At 41.8% G+C, this 23,656-nt stretch overlaps 1 protein-coding gene across 1 annotated transcript in view; it reads right to left on the bottom strand.

Moving 5' to 3' along the window:
* EXOC4 (exocyst complex component 4) overlaps nucleotides 1-23,656 on the bottom strand; it is a 745,858-nt gene that overhangs the window by 53,690 nt on the left and 668,512 nt on the right. Inside the window, exons 15-17 of the mRNA XM_007076278.3 lie at nucleotides 16,224-16,365; nucleotides 6,377-6,555; nucleotides 2,779-2,938 (exon numbers count right to left, since the gene is read on the bottom strand). Coding sequence (XP_007076340.1) covers nucleotides 2,779-2,938; nucleotides 6,377-6,555; nucleotides 16,224-16,365 — 481 coding nt within the window. The remainder of the gene's footprint in view (nucleotides 1-2,778; nucleotides 2,939-6,376; nucleotides 6,556-16,223; nucleotides 16,366-23,656) is intronic.

Below are 23,656 nucleotides of genomic sequence, written 5' to 3'. Positions count from 1 at the left end.
ATTAGACATTGCTTAAGGAATGCTGAGGCACACTGTTGCCGTCTCTTATTTCTGGCTATTTTGGTATCGCTGTTATATTTATTTTACATAGCTTCAAATTCAGTAGAATTGATGGAGCCCATTTCACAAAACCCGTCCCTACCAAAAACAGGAATGAAAAAAAATAAGGCTGTAAAGTGCATCTATGTATGCATGTGTGTATGTGAGCAAGAGAAAATGAGGGTGAAACAGACTAGGAATAGTGGAGATATACTGTTGCTTTTGTAAATGCTTTCTGCTCTACAAGGAAAGACCTGCAAGGGAGATACTGCTCCGTATAAGCTTCTAAGAACATTGACCTATGTCAGCTGGTTAAAACTTTCAGGGCATTAAAGACTAAACTAAAACTAAACTTTGCCATTAGCCAAGCCCTTTGCCAGCCCCCCTCCAAAAGCCTTGATTTTGATACCTATCCATTCATCCAGTACACGTGATGAGCACTTACTCTGGTCCGGGCACTGAGAAAACAGACAGGAAGAGTCGCGGTCTCTTGGAACATTCAAGTCTCATAGGGAGAGGTCTTCTGAGCCAGGATCAAAAGGACAGACTCATCCAATGCTACATACTTATGCTGCTTATTTCCTTTCATACTCCATGGGGAGTAGAGAGTAACAGTAGCAGTACCTCTCCCAAGTGGTCACATTTCCGCTCACGCCCATTTCCTCGGACGTCATTCATAAATCCAACTGTAAAAGGCACGGCTTGGTTGCCGTTCAGTTATTTCCTGAAGAAACGCTTTGCTGGCACACAGCCCACCGATGCCAACCTCAATACTGCCCAGTCAGCATTTCATTATTCAGATGCTAGTTTTTTGAGTACGCGTTCAGGCCCCATGCTGTCTGCCAAAAACTGTGCTAATTTACTTATTTCAGCTAAATAAAAAAAAAATCATTTAAAAAAGGATGACTGAATTTAAGAATTATATTCCTCAGAGAATTAGTAATGCTTTGCTGTATCCCCCAGGCCTCCATGTACTTAACTTCCCCTTGTCAATGTTATTATGAATAGACTAATTCAATAATGAGATCATTCCCCATAAGAGCGACCAAATAAATGCAGTATTCAGTCACACCTGGTTTCCCTAATCTGAGCAAGGAAGGCTCTCTACCAAATTTAGCCTAAAATAGGGAATTTAATGAACACACACACACACACACACGCACACAAGAAGGAAGAACAAGACAGGAGGAGGACAGAGAAGGAGAGGAACAGGTGGCAATGGAACAAATGGGAGTGATAGATTGGAGAAGAAAAGTTAAAAATGAAGATATATGGTTATATGCTTTCCAAACAAAGATCCTAGCACATATGTCTTAATACCTGTCAAAGTAATGTAATATTTCATCATCCTTTGAAATGTCTTCAGAATTGTTTCAAATTTTCTAGAACTTCTCGAGGAATCCAAAAGTCAAGTGAAATGGCACAGAAGTACTAAATGTTAGGCAGGAGAACTCTGCACTATTACCAACAAATGACTTTCTAGCCATAAGGGAGTTTGTGGAATAATTCACCAAGGTACAAACAGCAGTAATGCACCACGGTACGATAATCATTCATCCTCTGCAAAACTGTTTTCACTTTCACCGAAGCTCCAAAGGTCTGATGATTTAAGTAAGGGAGAGCCAGCGTTGAGACCACACGAAGAGAGAATAAAATCACCTCTTAAATTTGAAAAAGTGCATTATAAAGAAACATTAAAAACGGAGATCAGCAAACCTAGGACAGAGAAAGGAAGAGTGCGATTTAAAAGAAGAGCCTTCAAGGACATGAAGGGTGGGCATGGTTGACGATGAGCCCCCACAACGAACATGAGAAGAGAAGACGGGTTTCAACTGGGAAGAGAGAACAGATGAGGAAAAAGATTCATGGACACATACACTCAACCTTTGTTATTTATAATGAGAGAAAAAAAGGGAAAAAATCCTAATGCTTAAAAAATTTGCAAATGATTAAATAATGCCTAATTTATGCCGTGGAATAAGTGTTCAGGTATTAAAAGTGATACCGCCGACCCTTGCACAGTGTGGGAAGGTAGGGGCGCCAACCTCCTACACAGTCACAAATCTGTGTATAACTTCTGACTCCCCGCCAGAAAACTTAACTACTAACAGCCTACTGCTGACCAGAAGCCTTACTGAGAACATAAACAGTTGATTAACACGTATTTTGTATGTTATACATTTTATATATTATTTTTATATACATAAAACACTGTTTTCAAAGAATAGTACTGATATGGGGAAATGCAGTTAAGCAAATATAAAATTACATTAACATAGTTCCAATTTTGTAAAAAGAGAAATTGCATGCACGCATAGTATGAAAATTCACTTGTATACTTAGCACAGGCACAAAAGCCAGGAGAAATAATGCCCAATGTCAAAGTCTCTGGATGAAAGTCTTAGGAGCAATGTTTATTTTATTTTTTGTATTTTATGTCACAGATCTTAGGCAGTGAGCAAATATTACTTTCATAATAAGAAAAAAGTTACTGAAGTTTTGTAGTAAGAGCTTAGCTTAGACAACAGGGAAAACTACCTGCCTAAGTGAGGTTAAGCATCCAACAGAATTGTATCGAATTACCTTCTCTAAGACTAAAGAACATCTAATTATTTCACTGTTGTTGTTTTTTTTTAAATTAACTTTTGCAGTACCGAGAATCCATTTTTCTAAATGATTTTTACGGGCAATGGGATCTTGGCTTTGGTACAAGGGACTTCGCCCAATCTTTCCTCCTACCTTGCAAAATCCAGGTCTGCCTCCCGCGACATGGTGATGTTGGTCAAATTCTGCTGAAGGACAAAAATGTTTCTACACATCTTCTTGATGCCGGACTCGCTGATGCGCCTGAAGTACTGGGCACCATTAATGAGGATGCAGGAGATCAGGTGACCCAGGCCTGAGGAGCCAGCACACGTCAGTGGAGGGAAAAGAGAAGATAGATGAGTGCCACCCTGCATGAACTCACACATGAATATGGAAGGATTTCTCTTTTCTCATCCTCCACAAATTTAAACGACCAAAGAAAACATACTTGTGAGGGTTGTTGTGCCCACTGATCTTACACTTGTTCCAGAGTATTTAAATATTGTCCTAATAGTTAGATATGGAGAGGCTTTATGTAACATAACCTGGTAAATCCATAGCTCCAGCACTGCCATATTTATCGTAAGCTATCATACCAGGGGCTTAGAAAATATGCCAGGCTAGGGGCGCCTGGGTGGCTCAATGGGTTAAGTGTCCGACTTCTGCTCAAGTCATGATCTCGCGGTTTTTGAGTTCGAGCCCTGAGCCGGGCTCTGTGCTGACAGCTCAGAGCCTGGAGCCTGCTTCAGATTCTGTGTCTCCCTCTCTCTCTACCCCCTGCCTCTCGCTCACACACTCTCTCTCTCTCTCTCTCAAAAATAAAATAAAAACATTAAAAAGTTGAAAAAAAAAAAAAAAGAAAATATGCCAGGTTGTTATAAACTACTCAAGAGCAGTGGGACTCATTTTTCTGCAAAGTGGTTTTGGAAGCAGAGATGAACACATGTAAATACAATGATCTGTTTGCTTTCCTCTTCCTCCCACAAAAAAAGCCAGGGGTGTACTTTTGGCTCAAAAGTTGATTTGGAACCTAATAAGGCAAAAATAGAGTAAGAAATTGATGCATGTGGGTTGCCATTTGTCAAAGCTTTCGCTAGAACTCTAAAGCTAGTCCGGCTTGTTACAAGCCATCTACTATTTTTGTTATCTTCCCCTTCTAAAGGCAGAGTTCCTCTGTGGTGAAGGTTCAGATGGGAGCTCAGGGCACCTCTTCAGGTTCAATGACTCCCACTATCTGCAAAATGAGTTTCCTCGTTTAGGATGAAGGTCAAAAAGGAGAGGAGGAACATTCTCTCTTGCTTCAGCTCCCCTCATCTAGCGTTGCTTCCAGACCACGAACTCACTTGTATGTGTTACCATTTGAAAGTGAAGCAAAAGGCTTTTTACTCAAAGAAAAAGAAACACACACATGGATTTTACATGTAAAGCCAGACAACCGATTGATGTGACAAATCTCTGTAAGTCACGTTTTGGTGTGATTTTACTGAGCCCGTAACTTCAGGCACAATTTTATTCCACCATGGTAAAATGCAGTTTGCCCCGAGTGTAGGCAATGGGGGAGGGGGGTGCACTGTGTAATCAGAATAGCAAATAATAATCAATATATTAAATAAGTAAATTTATATTAATAAATATGTATAATAGATCGTAATAATAATTAAAAATAAAACCTATTAGAGGTTGTCTGCTTTACATTACCACTGTATACTGGTAATTTCAAATTAAGAATTTTTTTAAATGTTTATTTTAATTAATTTTATTTTTTATTAAATATAATGTATTGTCAAATTGGTTTTCATACAACACCCAGTGGTCATTCCAACAGGTGCCCTCCTCAATGCCCCTCTCCCCCACCCCCCATCGACCCTTAGTTTGTTCTCAGTATTTAAGAGTCTCTTATAGTTTGCCTCCCTCCCTCTCTGCTTATTTTTGAGAGAGAGAGAGAGAGAGAGAGAGAGAGAGCAAGCAGGGGAGGGGGAGGGATAGAGGGAGACACAGGATCTGAAGCAGGCTCCAGGCTCTGAGCTGTCAGCACAGAACCCGACACAGGGCTTGAACTCATGATCTGTGAGATCATGACCTGAGCCAAAGTCGGATGCTTAACTGACTGAGCCACCTAGGTGCCCATGGCAATTTCATATAATACCTGTGGTAACATACTTTTTTCTGTCACACCAAAGAAGACTGGGATCCTGTCACCCCCACTCTCTACCCCTTGGGAAATTCCATATTATGCCTTTTCGATTTGGAAAGTGGTGTCACAGAGAAATAGCTAGAGCTTTTTAAACAGAAGGTCTCCAATTTATGGTTTCTTAAACCCTATTCTACATCAGTGTGTTATGCTCATATTTCAAGAAAATGTCGCTACTCATCAGGATTAGATGTTAAGAAATGGCTGGGAAAAATGAGAGAGAAAGTCTGGGAACTGCAAATGTTGATAGATAGGGCTTAGAAGAGCCCCGGTCAAGAGCAAGAAGGAAACTGTGCAGTGAGTGAGGAGTGACTTCTCCGATGGGCATCGCTGCGGCCTTTGGAGTGTCAACACCATGCAAGGAACAGCTAACCTTTTAATCACTTAGACTTTTTGGCTTAAGTCTTTTAGGGATAGTTTCCTCTCAGAACATACCTCCATCTTGATGATACAATTTAGTGGGAAAATAAGATTTTTAGTTTCGGGGTCCAAATGTGCTGGAACATAACTGTTTTATAAAGTGAGCAATGGCCCAGCATTTCTTTCCTGTCTCTGGGTTCCACGATTATTTGCACAGGGTACCTTCTTAATTATTTGAAATAACACTGGTTTAATTTTGAGAGACCTCGTAGATACTTTTGGCACCCAGGCCTACATACAAATAAACCAAAACAAGAAAGAAGGGAATATAGTTTGAAGTCCCAAAAGGGGTCCCTAGTGGGGGACTCCAGCATGAAAACTTATTTGGCTGGCATCACATATTTTGAAATGTTGAAGGTGAATGCCTTTAGATGGAACCGTCTTTCATACCTTTCCTTGCTGGCCTGCCCCAAGGCATTCATGGATGCAGCCTTTCTAAAATCTCTGCTGATCAGAGGTTTCTGGTCTTTTCAGACAACAGTGCATTCTTTGAGAGAAACCTTGCCCTTTCACTGATAATTTTCGCCAATGACAGACCTTTCAGAGTCCTCTTCTCATTGTATACGTGTTTCTTTTTCTTTTCTTTTTTTTAAAGCTTTTTAATTTTTATTTATTTATTTTTAATTTGAGAGAGAGCACGCACATGTATGCACACATGGGAGAAGGGCAGGGAGAGAGGAGAGAGGGAATCCCAAATGGGCTCTGCGTTGTGGGGCTCGACCCCACAAACCTGTAAGATCATGCTCAAGCTGAAATCAAGAGTCAGATGCTTAGCCAACTGAGCCACCCAGGCATCTTGTTTCTTTTCCTTTTATGAACTCCTCTTGAGTGGGTCTCATGGCCCACTCTACATATTTACCCAATTCTTATGAGTGACATGTCAGGGAGGCAGCCAGACTGCCATCTATCTGCCTTACGTTGGATTAAATCTTATCAACCGGGAGCAGATGGCAGCCATATTGTCGTCTACCTAGCCATACACAGAGAAACTAGGTGTTGCAGCTTTAATCCAAAAAGAAAAGAAAAGGAAAAAACCCCAAACAACTACAAGTTTTGAACTTCAAAAGTAAAGAGACACACACAAAAAACCCTTCACCCTTCCTTCCTCCCCAGATCCCAGGGGCAAAGGCAGGGTCTGACCTTCAAATATATATTGGAACTTATGCTGCTGAAGGCTGGCACTCATGGCCTCTTCAATGGCGCTGATGTCTTTGTTGAGCTTGACCACCAGAGGGTCATAATCCATACTTTCCACATTAGCGACAATGGCATAGTTCCCCTCCTTTGCAAGGGGGATGAGATAATGGAAACAGTGAACCCTAAGAGAGGCAAGGATGGAGAGAGCAGTTAGTAACACATTTTCCTGATGAAAACAATAATCTTCTTGTGACAGAACACCCAAACACTTAAAGCAGCTGTGGCTCTGTAAATATTTATGTACTCCTCCGCTCATTCACTGGAAAGCCACCTAGTAAGTGAGAGATCTTGAGCAAGTCAGCTTCTGTGATCCTCACTTGCTTAATCCAAACATTGGGGATGAAGAGTAAATGAACTCTAAAATTCCTTTAAAAAAAAAAGAAGTTTATTTTTGGCAGGCAGTGGGTGAGCAGGAGAGGGCTAGAGACAGGGAGACACAGAATCAGAAGCAGGCTCCAGGCTCCAAGCTGTCAGCACAGAGCCCGATGCGGGGCTCGAACTCTTGAACCGCAAGATCATGACCTGAGCTGAAGTCGGACGCTTAACCAATTGAGCCACCCAGGCACCCCTAAGATTCCTTTCAAAGACTGGATTATACACATACTGTGAAAAGCATTGTATCTTTCAGTGGATATTACTATAGTGAAAATGAGAGGCAGAGGTCACAGAGCTCTAAAGAGCAGGCTTTGGAATGAGACTACTTTGGTTTCAATTCCCAATTCCAACATGTTCTAGCTGTGTGATTCTGGGCAAGTTACTTTCTCGGCTTCCTTGTCTAGATGGTGCCCACACCTACCTCATAAGGTGCTCGGAGGAGCTGGTGAACATAAAGCATACAGCACAGGCCTGGCACAAAGCAAGTGCATAGTAAGTGTTGGCTATCATTGCTATTATCATATTTATTATTATTCATCTATTACTTAAGTAAAACGCCAAAATAAACTTACTTGTTTAAAAATAAAATTGTGCTCGGCCTTGGGAATGTGCGACATGATTTTTGCCCTTAAACACTCCCTAGCCTAGTCGGGCAGACTGAGAAAAAAAAAAAAAAAGAGAGAGAGAGACAGAGACCAAAAGAAGGCAGCGTCTCACTCAGAAGCACATGTATCCATGTGCCATGGAAACCTGCCATGGAGCGTCAGGAAAGGTTCACAACAGGGGGTGATACTTAAGTAAGAAAGATGATCTGAACGAGCTTGAAGAAGGAGTGCATTCCCCTGTTGACATGGCCTGATCACTCTGACCATGCACAGTTCTTAGGGTCTTTCTGGTAGTTACTGGTAACTGCCAAAGAAGTCTGAGATGGGTCAAGACTGGCCACTCCATAACCTTTGTGTTAAGCTGTAACGAAAGCAGGTTCCAGTCCAAATAATTCTACCACACATATAGGCGTTTCTTCAAAAACCAAAACCAAAACCTTCCATCCGTTGGCAGGCACAGTTTGAACAGTCTGTCCTATAAGTTCAGTGAAGTCCTAATTATTGTTTTAGGTGCTCTGTCTGATCGTACCACGGGAGGTTCAGAGTCAAAATTCTGGTACCCTTATAGTCTACATTAAGTAATAGGAAATACTCCTAAACCAATGGCTGCAAAAGCCTTGGGCCTTATCCTTAATGCTGGATCTTTAGGCTTGGCTTTCATCTTTCTTTTTTTTTTTTTTCAACGTTTTTAGTTTTTATTTTTGGGACAGAGAGAGACAGAGCATGAACGGGGGAGGGGCAGAGAGAGAGGGAGACACAGAATCGGAAACAGGCTCCAGGCTCCGAGCCATCAGCCCAGAGCCTGACGCGGGGCTTGAACTCACGGACCGCGAGATCGTGACCTGGCTGAAGTCGGACGCTTAACTGACTGCGCCACCCAGGCGCCCCTCATCTTTCTTTTTTAAAGTAAGGTTTACTGAGAAATAATGTATCAACAGTAAAAAATCACCCTTTTTAGTGTATAGCTCTATCAGTTTTGACAAATCTACACAGTTGTACAATCACCACTACGATCAAGTTATAGAACAACAGCATCACTCCTAGAATTCCCATGAGCCCCTCTGCAGTCAACCCCTACCCATAGCCAAGGCTCTGGCAACCACTGACCTATCTATGCTTCCTTCCTATAGTTCTGTCTTGTCCAGAGTGCCATATAAATGGAATCATAGAATATGTAGCTTTTGGAGTTTGGCTTCTTGTGGTCAGCCTGAGGCATCTGTGATTTATCCACTTTATTGTTCATTCCTTGTTACTGCTGAGCACATCTCCACCGTACGGAGGTACCACAATTTAACCATTCGCCCGTGGACATCTGGACTGTTTCTACTCTGGGGTGATACCACAAAAAGCTGCTTCAGGTACGGGATTTTGGGTAAATACAAATTTTCATTTCCAATGGGTAAGTACTAGGAGTGGAATCGCTGGGTCATGTAGATAAGTATATTTTAATTTTATAAGAAACTGCCAAACTGGGGCGCCTGGGTGGCTCGGTCGGTTAAGCGTCCGACTTCAGCTCAGGTCATGATCTCACGGTCCGTGGGTTTGAGCCCCGCGTCGGGCTCTGTGCTGACAGCTCAGAGCCTGGAGCCTGTTTCACATCCTGTGTCTCCCTCTCTCTCTGCCCCTCCCCTGTTCATGCTCTGTCTCTCTCTGCCTCAAAAATAAATAAACGTTAAAAAAAAAATTAAAAAAGAAAAAAGAAACTGCCAAACTATTTTCCAAAGGTGCTATGCCATTTCGCTTTCCTACCAGCAGCGTATGAGAGTTCCAGATGCTGAGCATCCGCACCAGCACCTACTATTACCAGTTTTTAAAAAGATTTTAGCTTTACTGAGGTATAACTGATCTATAATACTGTGAGACATTGTAAGTACACATCATGATTTGATATACACATTCCTTGTGGAAGGCTTTCCCCAGTCTGGTTAATGAACATGTCCATCACATATTTATTCTTTTTTTTTTTTTTTAACAATGAGAACATTTAAGTTCTACTTTTAGCATCTTAACAAATTTCAATTATACAATACAGTGTCATCAACCATAGTCACCATGTTTTAAATTAGATTCTCGGGCCTTATTCAAACCTTATAGCTAAAAGTTTGTACCTTTACCAACCTCTATTTATCCCAATCCCAGCTACAACTTTCCTATTCTGTTTCTATGACTTTGACTTTTTTTTTTTTCCAATTCTGCATATAAGTGCCACCATGCAGTATTTGTCTTTCTTCTTTGTCACACTTAGTTCACTTTGCATAAAGCCTTCAGTGTTTGTTAGTTTAAAAAAAATTAATAAAACACATTCTAATAGATGTGTACAGTGATATCTCATTGTGATTTTAAATTTTCAGTTTCCTAATGACTAATGATGTTGGGCATATTTTCATGTGCTTGTCTGCCCTCCATATACCTTTGTGATATTTTATCTCACTCTTTGGCTTGTCTTTTCATTTTAGTGATGTCTTTTTAAGAAGGGTTTTCAATTTTGATGGACTTCAATTTATCATTTTTTTTTCTTTTTGGATGGTGTTTTTCGGGTCCTATGTAATAAATCTTGGCCTAAACAAAGTCACAGAATTTCTTTCCCTATGTTTTCTTCTAGAAGGTTTATAGTTTTACGTTTTATAATTTTGTATAGGATGTGATGTATTCTTATAATCTGCTCATGCAGGGGAATCTAAGTATCTTGACTATCAGTTCATTTTCATTATCAGTGGTGATCTAATAGCTGCATCAACTAATGACTAATTTCGCCAACAAAAATTTATGGCATTCATCTGCTCATTGGCAGGGTGTATAGTGTTAATCAAGATGCCAGTAACTGCACTGGTTGCAGTGCCCTCCGGAAGGTGACCTTTCTGATAGAATGAAAGTTGACCAATCTGGGGTGGGATTCATGACTAGGGAAATTGATGGCTACTGTGGTTGACATTTAAACCGAGCAGATCTTAGCTGAAAATAAGATCAAGCCATCAGTGCTAAGGTATTTTTACAGTAAATTACAGATGACATAACTCTAGCAATGGAAGACTCTGGACAAAGGCATGAGGGTGTGAATGAAGGTTGGTTTTGAGGAAGGACAAGTGGTTCCTTTTGGTATGCAGAGATCACATATGAAGACATGGGCATGAGGTGAGCCTGGGGACATGGGTAGGTCATTCAGCTTTGGAGGCCATCTAAGGATTCTGGGTTTCATCTGAGAATGGCTTCTAGGGAGCCTTAGGAGGTGGGAGCCTTAGGATTTCAAGAGGTGGAATGATGTAATCAGATACAAGCTTTGGCAAGATCACTCTAGCACAGTATAACGGGTGGGCTGGTGGTGAAGAATGAGAGCAACTGAAAGGAGAGAGACTGCTTGGGACATTCTCCTGAATTGGCGGTGAGTGCTTCTAAGATCCTGAAGTGAGTGGCAGAAGAGAGAAGTAAGACAGCTTTAAGGTACGATCTTCCTCCCCCCCCAGTGATTAGAGGTGAAAAAGAAAACAGTCGCTGGCCAATGTCAAATTCACAAAGTGTTTTCTTTGGATTCTGGCATGTTGTTGCTGACCTTAACGCGACCTTGGCATTAAGGTTTTCTGCAAATATTGCTGATTACACAGCAGGGTGGTTGATTTTCAGAAAGTGCACACTCAGGATCCCAACAGTGACAGGCGGTTGCTGTTGAACCCACTTAGAGCCCTCCTGATGGTGAGAGAAATCAGCCGATAAAGGTGACATTCTTGGCATCTTGGACTCAAATGGCAACTTAATTTTCTTCTTCTAAAGTTCAAATAGGAAAAAAAAAAACACCACTTCAACAATTTTAAATGGTCTCACCATGTCTTTCACTTCTTGGGGGTGTCATTTGCCTTGGGCTTCAAACTGTGGAAAGGGGCTGATTATTGGTTAAATGTGACCGAAAGTGACGCAGGTAAAATGTCAAATGCTCTTTGGACGGGTCCTTAAATGCAGAACCTACTGGATTTGAGAACACTTTCTGGCTTGAACTTTAACATGTTACAGAAAAATACGGGCTATGGATATAAAAAAAATTTGGTGAAAAAGACACATTTGGGCGTTTGAAATTGTTCTGGACTTCTTGCTAGCATTTTCCATACTTTTTTTCCCCTGTTAATTTCTGTGGTGCTATCTTATTTCAGTGGCTTCTGGGGGAAAAGTACCAGAGACAGTACCTAACCAGGCACTTCTTCATTGCCCCAGCTCCTGAGTGACAGGGCCTGTGTTCTAATTCTCTTGTATGGCAGGATGGGAGCAAAACAAACACTAGCAGATTCTGGTGACAAGGGTGATGCTGGCCATGCATCTCTGTACTTCTTAGACAGCATATAGTGAAAACAGAGTCTCCAAACCAATTCATTTTCTTGAAAGGGCAACAGGTTTTGGTTGGAGAAATAGCACTTACTTTATCGAGGCTTGATTTCAAACCAGCTAATTCGCAAGAAGCATTCAGGTTCTTATTGAGCACCTATTATGTAGCAGGACTGTTCCAGGTTCTGGGGCCACAGGAATGAACAAGGCACACCTGATTCCTGCCTTCTGGGAGCCGAGAGTCTCTTCCACGGTCACGCGCTGTGGATATCCAGAGCGCTCAGCAGTCTCCTTATTTCAGCATTATTACAGGACCGTGTACGGATATGCTAGAGATGTGGCCTATTCGTATAGTGCCATCAACCGTATAAACAGATGCACACAAAAATGCACGTTCCTGTGACAAGGAATGAATGAAGTGTGTCCACATTCATTATCTGAGCCATCCATGGAGCTTTCTGCCTAGTGTCGTCTACCATACTTTTAAAGGGACAAAGACAATATGGAGCACATTCATAAGAAAGCAACCTGAATGCTGAAACCATGTTATAAGATGAAGGAGTTTAACTTTGAGAAAATAAACATGTTTAGTGCTCTGAGTGAAAGTCAAGGAAAGAGAATTCTGCATCCAGGACTCTAAAACTCGGTCCTTTTTGTTCTTCGTTCTTACAATGACCTTTTTCTGTTTTTAAACGAATGTTGAAGGAGATATAGCAATGGGTAGTTTCTTATAGAGTTAACAAATAATGACTAAAATATGTTCAGCATTAAGAATAGTACTGTCATGATGTACCAAAATAAAAAGGACAGACTAGAGGTTGAGGATTTAAAAGACTTCCTCAAATGTGTTGAAAATCTCCCACTTGGAATTAACTATAGGACAAGCAGCTAATTCTGAATGTGGAAGACGCTGTGCTCCCAACACAATCACTAGCATAAATTCCAGGAGCTGTGATAGTAATTAATTTGATGTTCCCTTGCTTTTCTGTGCAACCCGGGTAACAGAGGCATAAGAATGTTACTGTTTTTTGTTTTGGTTTTTGTTTTGTCTATTGCATTTATCTATTCTTAGAAACCACCCGATTTATTTCACTGTCAGCCTGTAAATAAATAGAAAACAAATCTACAAACTATCGTAAAACAAGTCAGAAAACACAGAGCAAGAGGCTTTCTTTCTGGACAGCTGCATGTGAGAAACAAAATCGGAAATAATGCTGGGTAAAACATTTCAAATCTGCAATGCTTCTTCTCTTACTCCACTCACAAGGTGCTCATAAGCAATTAAGAAGTAACTCACTGGACAAGATAATGAAGAATGAAAAAAGCACGAGGCATACAAAAGAAATGACATCCACAATACATTATCAATTTGGCTTTGCCTGAGCACACCTGAAGATATCCAAGTTCTTCTTTTTTTTTACTGTTTTTTTATTTTTGCGAGAGAGAGAGACAGACAGAGCGTGAGTGGGGGAGGAGCAGAGAAAGAGGGAGATGTGGGGGAGGAGCAGAGAGAGAGGGAGACACAGAATCCGAAGCAGGCTCCAGGCTCCGAGCTGTCAGCATAGAGCCTGATGCAGGGCTCGAACCCACGAACCGTGAGATCGTGACCTGAGTCGAAGTTGGACGTTTAACCAACTGAGCCACCCAGCACCCTAAAGGTATCCAAGTTCTAACTGGAGTCCAAACATGTGAACCAAAATCCTATTTACATTTTTTTTTTAACATTTATTCATATTTGAGAGTGAGAGAGACAGAGCATGAGCGAGGGAGGGACAGAGAGAGGGAGTCACAGAATCTGAAGCAGGCTCCAGGCTGCGAGCTGTCAGCACAGGGCCCGATGCAGGGCTCGAACTCATGGACTGCGAGATCATGACCTGAGCTGAAGTCGGACGCCCAACCGACTGAGCCACCCAGGCGCCCCCCCCCCCCGTTTTTTTAAAAAACATTTATTCATTTTTGAGAGTGAGAGAGACAGAGCATGAGCGAGGGAGGGACAGAGAGAGGGAGTCTATTTACATTTTTAAAAACTTAATCTGGTAAAGACTCCAAACGAGAAAGCAAAATACTCCATAAACTTTAATAATGTCTCATGGTAATATAGAAGAAAATGTATTACCCTTTCTGATGTAATGTATATAGTTTCTGATCTTGAGTTTTCTGATCCTGAAGTCCCAAAAGTCTCTATCCAACTATCTGACATTGCTACCTAGAGGTCTAGGAAGCATCTCAAACTGAACGTTTCCCAGACGGAAGTCTTGGCTTCCACCCCTCTCTCAACCTTTCTCCTCCCTTCAGACTTTCTCACCTCAGGTAGTTAATGGCCCTGGCATCCACATAATTGCTCTCACCCCAAAGCTGGTGGTTTTCCTTGAGTCCCCTCTTTCACTGCCCCCAGCTCCTGCGCCCGATCCAGTTGATCAACACACTTCATCGGCTCTACCTTTGGGATATATCTCAAACCAACCCTTGGCACACCTCCACCTGTTACTCTGGTGCTCGTAACTGCTCTCAATGGTCGCTATGCTTCCATTCATATTTCTTCCTATCATCCCTTTTCCAAACAACAGTTAAGGTGCTCTTTTAAAAACGTAAATGCGGGGGGAGGGCGCCTTGGTGGCTCAGTCGGTTAAGAGTCTGATTCTCGGTTTTGGCTCAGGCCATGATCTCATGGTTTGTGAGTTCGAGTCCCATGTTGGGCTCCACAGCTGGCAGCCCAGAGCCTGCTTGGGATTCTCTCTCTGCCTCTCTCTCTGCCTCTTCCCTGCTCATACTGTTGCTGTCTCTCTCAAAATAAATAAATAAAAACTTTAAAAAAGGTAAATGGATGAAAGAGTGAATGAATGAATGAAGTTCTGTCCCTTGTCTAAAACCCTTCTATGACTTCTTAATGCACTTAAAATAAAATCTGAATGATTCACTTGGTCTGAGGGTCGCTATAATGTGCCAGGCTTGGTGACCACACATGGTCAGGCTCCAGCCTGCCTCTTTATGTATCCCTTCCACTCCTCCCACCTCCTTGGTCATAGGGCTATGGTTATACTGGACCCCTCTCCATTCCTCAGCACTGCCAACCTCGATTTTCTCAGGACCTTGGAGTGTTGCCCTCTCTGTCTGAAATTCTTTTCTCCTGGGGCTTTGTACAGATGGCTCCTTCTTGTTATCCTGTCAATTTTCTCTGACCACACTATTAAAAAACAAAAAACCAAAAAAGCCAATCCCCCTTTGTAGTCAAACCCAGCTACTCTCTGCACTGTCCAGTATGACAGCACTAGCCACGTGTGGCTATCAAGCACTTGAAATGTGACCAGTCTCAATGTCAAGGTGCTGTAAGTGTAAAATATGCAAATTTAAAAGGCTTAGTACACAAAAAGGCAAAATAGCTCATCAATAATTTTCAGGTTAGTTACATGCTGAAATGATAATATTTGTGATACACTGGTTTAGATAAAATAGATTATAATTTATGTCTCTCTCTACTATTTCAAATGTGACTATTAGAAAAGTTTAATTATCTATGTGGTTTGAACATATAGCTCCCTTTACATTTTTGTTGGCTAGCATTGCTTGATTCCATTATGCTATTTTATTTTGTTTGTTGCACTTTTTGGAAATTATCTTTTTTGTTCACTCATTGGCCATATTCCCCCATTATAATGTAGCTCCATGAGAGCAGGAACCTTGAGTGTTTTTTTCATTGCCGTATCCCAATTTCTAGAACACTGCCCGGCACAAAGAGGGCACTCGGTAAATGTTTACCGAATGAGCAAACGATTGAAAACTTCCCAGTCTTTTCTTTCTACCATTTCCATAGTTGTGATAAGAGAGGCCAGCAAACCTAAGAATGTTCTACACTGCAGGGGAAGGAAAGAGTCCAAGAATATGGGATGCCATATTCAAAGATGTTTGAAACTTTTCTCCTCAGTTATTATCTAACATAATCTCCTCCTGGGCTTTAAGTTCTTGTAGGAAGGGCCCATGGTTCTTGCATCCATATACTTCCTTACTGATTAGCAGAGTATGTCAGTAAAAATATCAGTGACAATAAAGTTACCATAATCGCAGAGTTACCACACTTGAGCCCTTATTTTGTGGCCGGCATTGTACTTATTATTTATTAATTCATTTATAAAGTCTCTAAGTGAGGAATTATTGTTGTATTTTTAAGATGAGAAAACAGGACCAGTAAAGGTCATTAACTGACTTAAGATGGACCAGTTAGCTGGTAGGGACATTCAAATCCACATCATGCTGATGTCACAAGCCATGCAAACACTGAATCACCACACTGATGATACAGCACATGCTGAAAAACTTTTACCGTGACTGATTAACACTAAAAATCACGTTCAGTGTAAAAAAAAAAAAAAAAAAAAAAAAAAAAAAGAAGGACAGCATCAAAACTCAGAATCGAAAGTTGTGGTGACACTCCCCAGAAAGCAGCAAGCGATTTATGACCCACTGTGCATTCAAAGAGCAAAGCCTCGGACTTGGCTGTGTCGTACCTGACTTCCAGGTGTAGGACCAGCAAGCAGCGGTCAGCCATATCCTGGAAAGATTTGGCAAGTTCGCTCAGAGTCTGCATGATCTGCTCCGACACTGGGGGAAGATCCATGCTCACGTGGCTCTCTTGAGCAGGAGACAGCACTGAAAGAAGTGGGGAGAAAACACCAGTCACTGCACGAGGTGCCCACAGATTTGTTTGAAGCGACGTACTATTTTGTTGTTCATCGTGTTTTGACCAATTTGGCTAACGTCAGTGTTGGCAGCATGAGACGTCCAAGACATGACAGCCTACCTTTGTACTCGATTCAACACCGATCATCTGCAATCAACTCACAGAATTATAGAGCAGAAACTCAGAGCTGGAAGTGACTTTAATCGTCATCTGGCCCAACCATGTGGTCTCTGCTTGTGTCCCTTGTACATCTTCAAGTGGCTGTTGCGCTTCTGGTTTTATTACTTACACAAATGTTTACGAAAGAAAATTCGATACCTTTTAAGGCAGCCTACTTCATCTCTGAAGGATTTGACCATCGATATCTAGCCATTATCTGTTGCCGTTAATTTCTTTTTTTTTAAGTTTGTTTATTTTGAGAGAGAGAGAGAGAGCACGCACATGCACACACGTGTACACAAGCGAGTGAAAGAGAGAGTGGGAGAGACAGAGAATCCCAAGCAGGCTCTGTGCTGTCAGCCGTCAGTGCAGAGCCTGACGTGGGGCTTGAAGTCACGATGCTGAGATCATGACGTGAGCTGAAACCAAGAGTCAGATGCTTAACCAGCTGAGCCACCCAGGCGCCCCTGTTGCCATTCAATTCTAATCACTGGCTCTGATCCTACCAACTTTGCAATCATTGCCCTATATGTTGGTACTTCAAGTATTGAAGATATCCCCTCTTTTGGCTTCCCTGAAGTCTTCCCCTTCCCAGGCTAACTGTCCCCAGTTTTTCAGGTATTCCTCAAATAACCAGATTGAATTATTTTATAATTCTCATAATTTGCTAACAAACACATTCCATCCCTTGAAATGTGTAGTAAATACTACAGTAGGTCTGACCTTTCTAGAGAGAATGATCAGCCCCCCTGTTCTGGATGCTATGCTGCTTGCACGTAAGCCCGAAATCTTGGGGGGGTGGTTAGGCAGAGCACGCTGTATTCTACTTAAACTTGTACAGAGCTTATAATCAGTTAAAAGCCCCAAAAGGTCTTTGTGGAAAATTTGAGAAAGCTACCTTCTGTTTCCCTATCAAGTAATTGACAAAATTTAACAGCAAAAGTGCAAACCACATTTGTGTCTAGACTTCTGCTGCATATCCCGTTACCCACAGTTTCTCAAAGACCACCAGCAATTAACTTGGCAATTTCATTGAGGAGTTCTTAGTTCTCTAGAGTTTCCAAGACTGGCTTTGAATCCTGTCTCCACCACTTACTTACTATGTGACTGAGAGGTAAATTCTTAAATTATGTCTGCCTCAGTTTCTCGCTGTCACATGGAGAGAATAGTACTTGTGACATGGGGTTTTGGGGAGGCGTTAAATGGGCCATTGTAGGTAAGACACATAGAAGAACAGCATGTCAGTCTCCCTTAAAATTATACAAATAATAAGCAATTATCATTATTCATTGGCATGTGACTTGTCCAGGTTAAGAGTCTTAAGCTTAATTATAGCAACAAGGTACTTAAAAGGTAATCCCATCTTGAAATTCCGTTACCGGTATTTTTTGCTTTTCCATCTCAAAATTCTTCTCTCTGTCAGAGGACGCAGTATCTTTTGGAAGAAAGGCTCCTGGGATCTAGGGCACGTAAGATTTGGCAAAGCATCACTGACTAACTCAGGAGGGGTTTGCCTCACAGGGTAGAGAGTCACATCTGACTACAGCGGTGTCTGCAGTCACAGCCTTTCACAGCTGTATCTGTTTCTGGACTTTGCTAAGCCCAGAGAAGGACCCAGAGAGACAGTCCAGCTTCATAAGGCCAAGATCTCCTCTGGAGAACCAGACTTTAGTAAGTTATCATGGCAAAGATTAAACAAAAAAAAAACAAACAAATTCAGGCAAAGGGATCTGATCTGTAAGGAAGAAGGAAATGCAGTGAAATAGTCTTCACATTACTGCCAGCCTTGGCATCGTTCAAGATGCTCACCACCTCGATCTGTAGGAATGGACACGTGGCATGGTGCCGCCTCTCTCAGGTTAACACTGCTCATGCTGTACGATTGCCAGGTGAGATCACTGCCCTCATAATGTTTTCATTTGGCAGGCTGGATGAAAGTGACTATGAGTAACACTTTTCTAATACTTCAAAGCACGTTAGGGCTTTTGAGTCCCTGGACTCCACTGCCGAATGACGGTCAGTTACTGTGATTTGAGAACTCTTTAAGTGCCAACGATAAGGTGCAGAAATCAGACCCCGAAGAAATCAGACACCCGGCTTGAGGTCCAGAGTTATACCGATCTCCTAAACTCCATCAAAGGCATTCTAGACAAATTCCACCAAGGAAGTTAAATTAAAAAAAGAATCCAAGTAGAGTAAGTTAATGGAAAAGAAACAGTCCAGATAAAACTTGGAATGAGTGAGGTAAAAAGGAGTTTAAAAAAGCAGCGCATTGTACATTTCACTTGACTGTAATCTACAACAAAAACATAACATTTTAGTAAAGGAGCATGAAAAAATCACAGCCCAGAGTTCTACTGAAAAGCTGGCCTCTGAATTCCTGAGGGCTCACTGAAATTTGCGAAGTTTTCTTAACAGGAAGGAATAGACTGAGCCCAAAACTGCTGAGCACGGCAAACAAATACAACACAAAATAAGGAACTCTCTCTTAAATGTCCAGTGGAAATCTACAAATAAGCAGTGCTGACGGAATTGGCTTGGGATACAGTCGAGATAGAAGGCTACTGGACACACACAAACGGACACATCCTTTTAGAGTCTATGTGGTTATAGATCTTGGGGATTGTTGTTCGTATCAGCAAAGCCCACATATACTAGACTTTAAAAATGTTAGTACTTGCTCATTTAATTAAAATATACACTTTGAGCTGTTTTGCTAATACTAGGGAGGGGTCGCATCAGATCATTCGTCATATTCCATTCCTCTTACAACCATTGTATAAAAGCAGGCATCTTTGACACTCCTAGCTAACTAATTGTGGCAATGTAACCGTGGCTTTCTGTACTCAACTGATTGGTCTATATGAGGATGCTGACACTTCCTCTCTAGGGCAGACACTGCTTGGTTAGGTGAACCGACACATATTTCCAATTCTCCCCTGCTCACTCTGCAAGAGACTCCAGAAACCTAAATGCTTGCATTCCGAGCCTTGCTTGTAGCCAGAGGAGGCCATGTGTCACCATTTGCCCAGCGACCTTCAAACAGATTCTTCAGTGGCAGCTTGATCTAATCCTGGACCAATTCTGCAACCCATCTTTTGATGGGGAAACAAAAGTACGGGTCGTTGCCGCAAAAAAATTTCTGGATCTTCATCTCAAGAACACCTTCCATGCCCCTCGTCCTTCCTCTGCCAGTGCTTGGTTTGACTCTTTCCTGTTCTCGGCAGCCTTCCCAAATTTGTGCTGCTGCTTTGTCCTTCCTATTCTCTCCTCACCCCTCTCTTAAGGACCTCAGATTCTCATTAAGACTTCAAAGGAATCGTCAACATGTGCTTTCTCTGTGGTCTTGCCTCTTCTATTAACTTTTCCATGTGTCATAATCCTTCTGCCTTCACCACATTATTACATCGTTATTCGGATGATATCCTAATTGCCAAATCCAATGGGTGCTTTTCAGTCCTAATTTCAGAAACGTTCTCTGCTACGTTCAATTTTTCTTAAATTTCTGTTCTCTTTTGGCTTAGATGGCACCCTACACCCCTGGATGTACTTTTACGTCTCTGACATTGTTTTCATTGTCTCCTTCCCTGGATCCTCTCCCTGTAGCCCACCCACGAGTGCTGGTGTTCCCAGGCCTTTTTTCTCTATTCATTTCTTACTTGTCATTCTGTATGTTCTCTCTGAGTGAGCTCATCCATTTTCATAGTTTTTGCTATTACCTAGGGACTGGTGACTCCTAAACTTCATGTGATCAAGTGTGTGCAGGCTAGCTTTACCTGTGTACATCCCACAGGCATCTCAAACGCAATGTGTCCAAAACTAAGCTCATTATCTATCTTTGGCATCTACTCTTTACCCTGAATTCCCTTTCCATCGGGGGTGTGGCGATCTAGGAATCTCAGCTGCAAACCTGAGAGTGATTTTTGAGCCTCTCCTTTCCCTCACTCTCCTTGTCAAAGGCTAATTTCTGCAAATTCCATTTCCTGTCTCTTAACAGCTTAAAAAAAATTTTTTTTTAATGTTTATTTTCGAGAGACAGAGAGAGATAGAGCATGAGCAGGGGAGGGGCAGAGAGAGAGGGAGGGAGACACAGAATCCGAAGCAGGCTCCAGGCTCTGAGCTGTCAGCACAGACCCTGATGTGGGGCTCGAACTCATGAGCCATGAGATCGTGACCCGAGCCAAAGTTGGATGCTTAACTGACCGAGCCACCCAGGCACCCCTGTCTCTTAATATCTTTTATCTTTTCTGGATCTGCTGTGATTTTCTTGGTTCAGCCCTCACCTCTTCCATGAACTACCACAATAGTAGGCCTCATGCCTGGCCTCTACCTTAATTCAACCCTCCATATTTAGCTCGCTAAATATGAGTTAGAGAAGTAGAGTTATTTATCTAAAACACAAATTAGACTTTGTCACCTTCTTGTAAAAATAACATCAGTGTTTCCCATTGCTGATACGTTGAAGTCCAAGCTCCTTAAACAACCAGGCTTTCCATGGTTTTTGGTTTCTGTCCAACACTTTAGTTTTTCTCCATCTTTCACCATTTTCTCCTTCCTCGCCAATTTATCTCCCTTCCTTCCCATCCTGGCCCTTTAATCTGACATCTTTTGAAAGCAAGTTCCCAAAACATATCTCGCTGTTTTCAGGATTCTATACCTTCCATGGCTCTTAATCCCCTTTCTAAACTATTCATGCTTTCTGGCTCAGGAAGTGTTTCCTGACTCTCCAGGCAGGGTCGCTGGCTCCTCTGGGGGTTTTCTTTCCACATAATTCTATTACAGTAGTTATCATATTCCACTGGCATTATCTGTTTATCAGTATGTCCCCCTAGCAGATCATTAACTCCTTCAGGGCAGAGATTATCTATATATCTATATCTATCTATATCTGCTGGAGGCATGGCAGGAGCTCAATCAATGCTTTTTTAATTAAACAGAACAAGTGATTTAATTGACCAACGTGACAGGACAAAGAATTCACATAATAACAGACTGATAAAAATCAGGAAAGAGAAGGCAGAGCTTGCCACTTACAATTGTAACTTCTTCCTTAGTTTCTTGAGTATATTTTGGGGGCTGAGTGGGGATATGGAAATAGCTCATTATAACTGGTGTGCTGGGCTATTCAGGAATCTTGCAGAAGCACAGGCTAAAGGCTTTCTGGTCAATTCCTACCGCCCAAGCACTCTCCTTATAAATTGTGTTGCCGTTAGAAGTCACTTTAATTTCCACCTTGTGGCAGCCAAGACTTGGGGGTCCTCTCTTTTTGACCGACTTAAAGTCCCCGGCATATCAAATAACCAGCATCTTTCAAGGAAAGCCAACATGCTGTCATGGAGGGGCAATCAGCCTAGGACATTAGGATGTCTCAAGTGGTTCCACATCCTAATATTAACCAGACTGAAATGTGTTTAAGTCTTAAAATTAGTCAAAATTGGACTCATTCAGACCCAGAAGAGCATCTGTTTTCAAGGATGCAGCTGTTCCACTTTCAATGGCAACTTACTGTGACTTCTTTAATTGATTCATGTGAGGATGTCCTTGTGCATCTGCAATATTATCTAAAATTGCCACAATATTAGCTTAGACCGGTATCAGCTGTCGCGAAAGTGATAAATTGAAAAGGGAAAGATGGTTACCACGGCAGGAAAAGAAAGGTTAACTCTGTGAATTCCAGCTTTTCAGAAGATGGCTAAAAGACAATGAAGAATGATCCCATGAGATCTAAGGGCTGGAAAACATTTTAGAAGATCAAATTTTGGTACAATCGTTATTTCTGACTCCCCTTGCTATTTGCATGGCAAAATGACAGACACCACAGAATGACGTCTGCTTGAACCCAGAATAAATTTACTTAATTTCTCATCTTCAGTTTCCCTGTTTAGAAAACTGTGGTAATAGCGTCCTCCTCACTCCCAGAGCAATGGGTTATTAGGTTCTGTAAATAATTTTGAGATCCTTTGATGTTGTTACCTGGCTGACATTTTTAAAAAATAAAAAATAGGACGGCTGATTAGGGCTGTGACATTAAGGACTGATGAGGCTCACGGAGTCAAAGGGGGCTGTGACAGGAGACCCTCCACCTAACTCTCCCCTCTCCTTAAATGCCTGAGGGATGTGCTACTGTGGAGCCCGACCCTGGGGTAGGATTTAAAGGCGTCAGACACTATGACGTTGTGGTTCCAAGCTGGACCGTCAATGACAATGGGAGCTAGCTCTGTCCTCAGTCTTCTCGATTTTTCTGTGCCACTATCCTTACTTTTTATTCATTCCCTTGAATTATTTGCAAGCCTATACAAGCTAACCGTCTCCCTACCCCCATGTTTTGTACACAGTAGCCACTTGATAAGTGTTTCTTAAGTACGTCACTTAGGTGTTTGTGAAACCTACTGGCTTCTGGAAGCATAGGTGATCTTCACGAACTGAAGGATCTACTGTCTCATTCGCGCCTAATGTGAACCTTCTCAGGACAGCGATGTCCTTTCTTCATCTGCCAATTACTCCAAACTAACGTTTCATGGTGACTCTTTTTCATCATTCGTTCTTTTTCCTGAAACACATTTTTAACCCCTCGCTATTCTTTGCCAGTCCTGGCTTTTGCCACCGTGATCAAATAATTTATTTTGTCACTCCTTGCCACCCACTGAACAATCCAGAACCTAGTTTGAAGTTCTTTTGCTACATTTTTGTATAAGAACAGGCCTTATCCAAGAATCATGTTTGGTAGGTTCTCTTCATTTTGCTTCCTATTTCAAGAGCAATGGTTCTTTTTAAATAATAAGTAGTTCTTTTCGGTCCAGATTTCCCTAGAAGATTTGGGTGTGAACAAATAAAGTCAGTTGATTTTAAAAACCAAAATGTTGACTCGGATTGTTCCTTGGCCTATAGAATTCCAACGGCAAGGGATAGCGATGTATACGTTATTCAGATTAGACCATGTACATGCATCCATGTGTATAACCAACTCTGGAAATACAGCCTACTCTGTGAGACGTAATGAATTCTTTTACAGCTAATAGCTATGCGGCACGAATGCCAACCCTTTTCACCGCTGCTTCCAGAAGGAAGCTCTCTTTTGTCTACTCTTACAGGGGAAGAAGG

This window comes from Panthera tigris, chromosome A2, assembly GCF_018350195.1.
Source record: "Panthera tigris isolate Pti1 chromosome A2, P.tigris_Pti1_mat1.1, whole genome shotgun sequence".
NCBI classification, from domain to species: Eukaryota; Metazoa; Chordata; class Mammalia; order Carnivora; family Felidae; genus Panthera; species Panthera tigris.
Note: the sequence above shows the minus strand (reverse complement) of the source record. Positions and strands in the feature narration are given on the sequence as shown.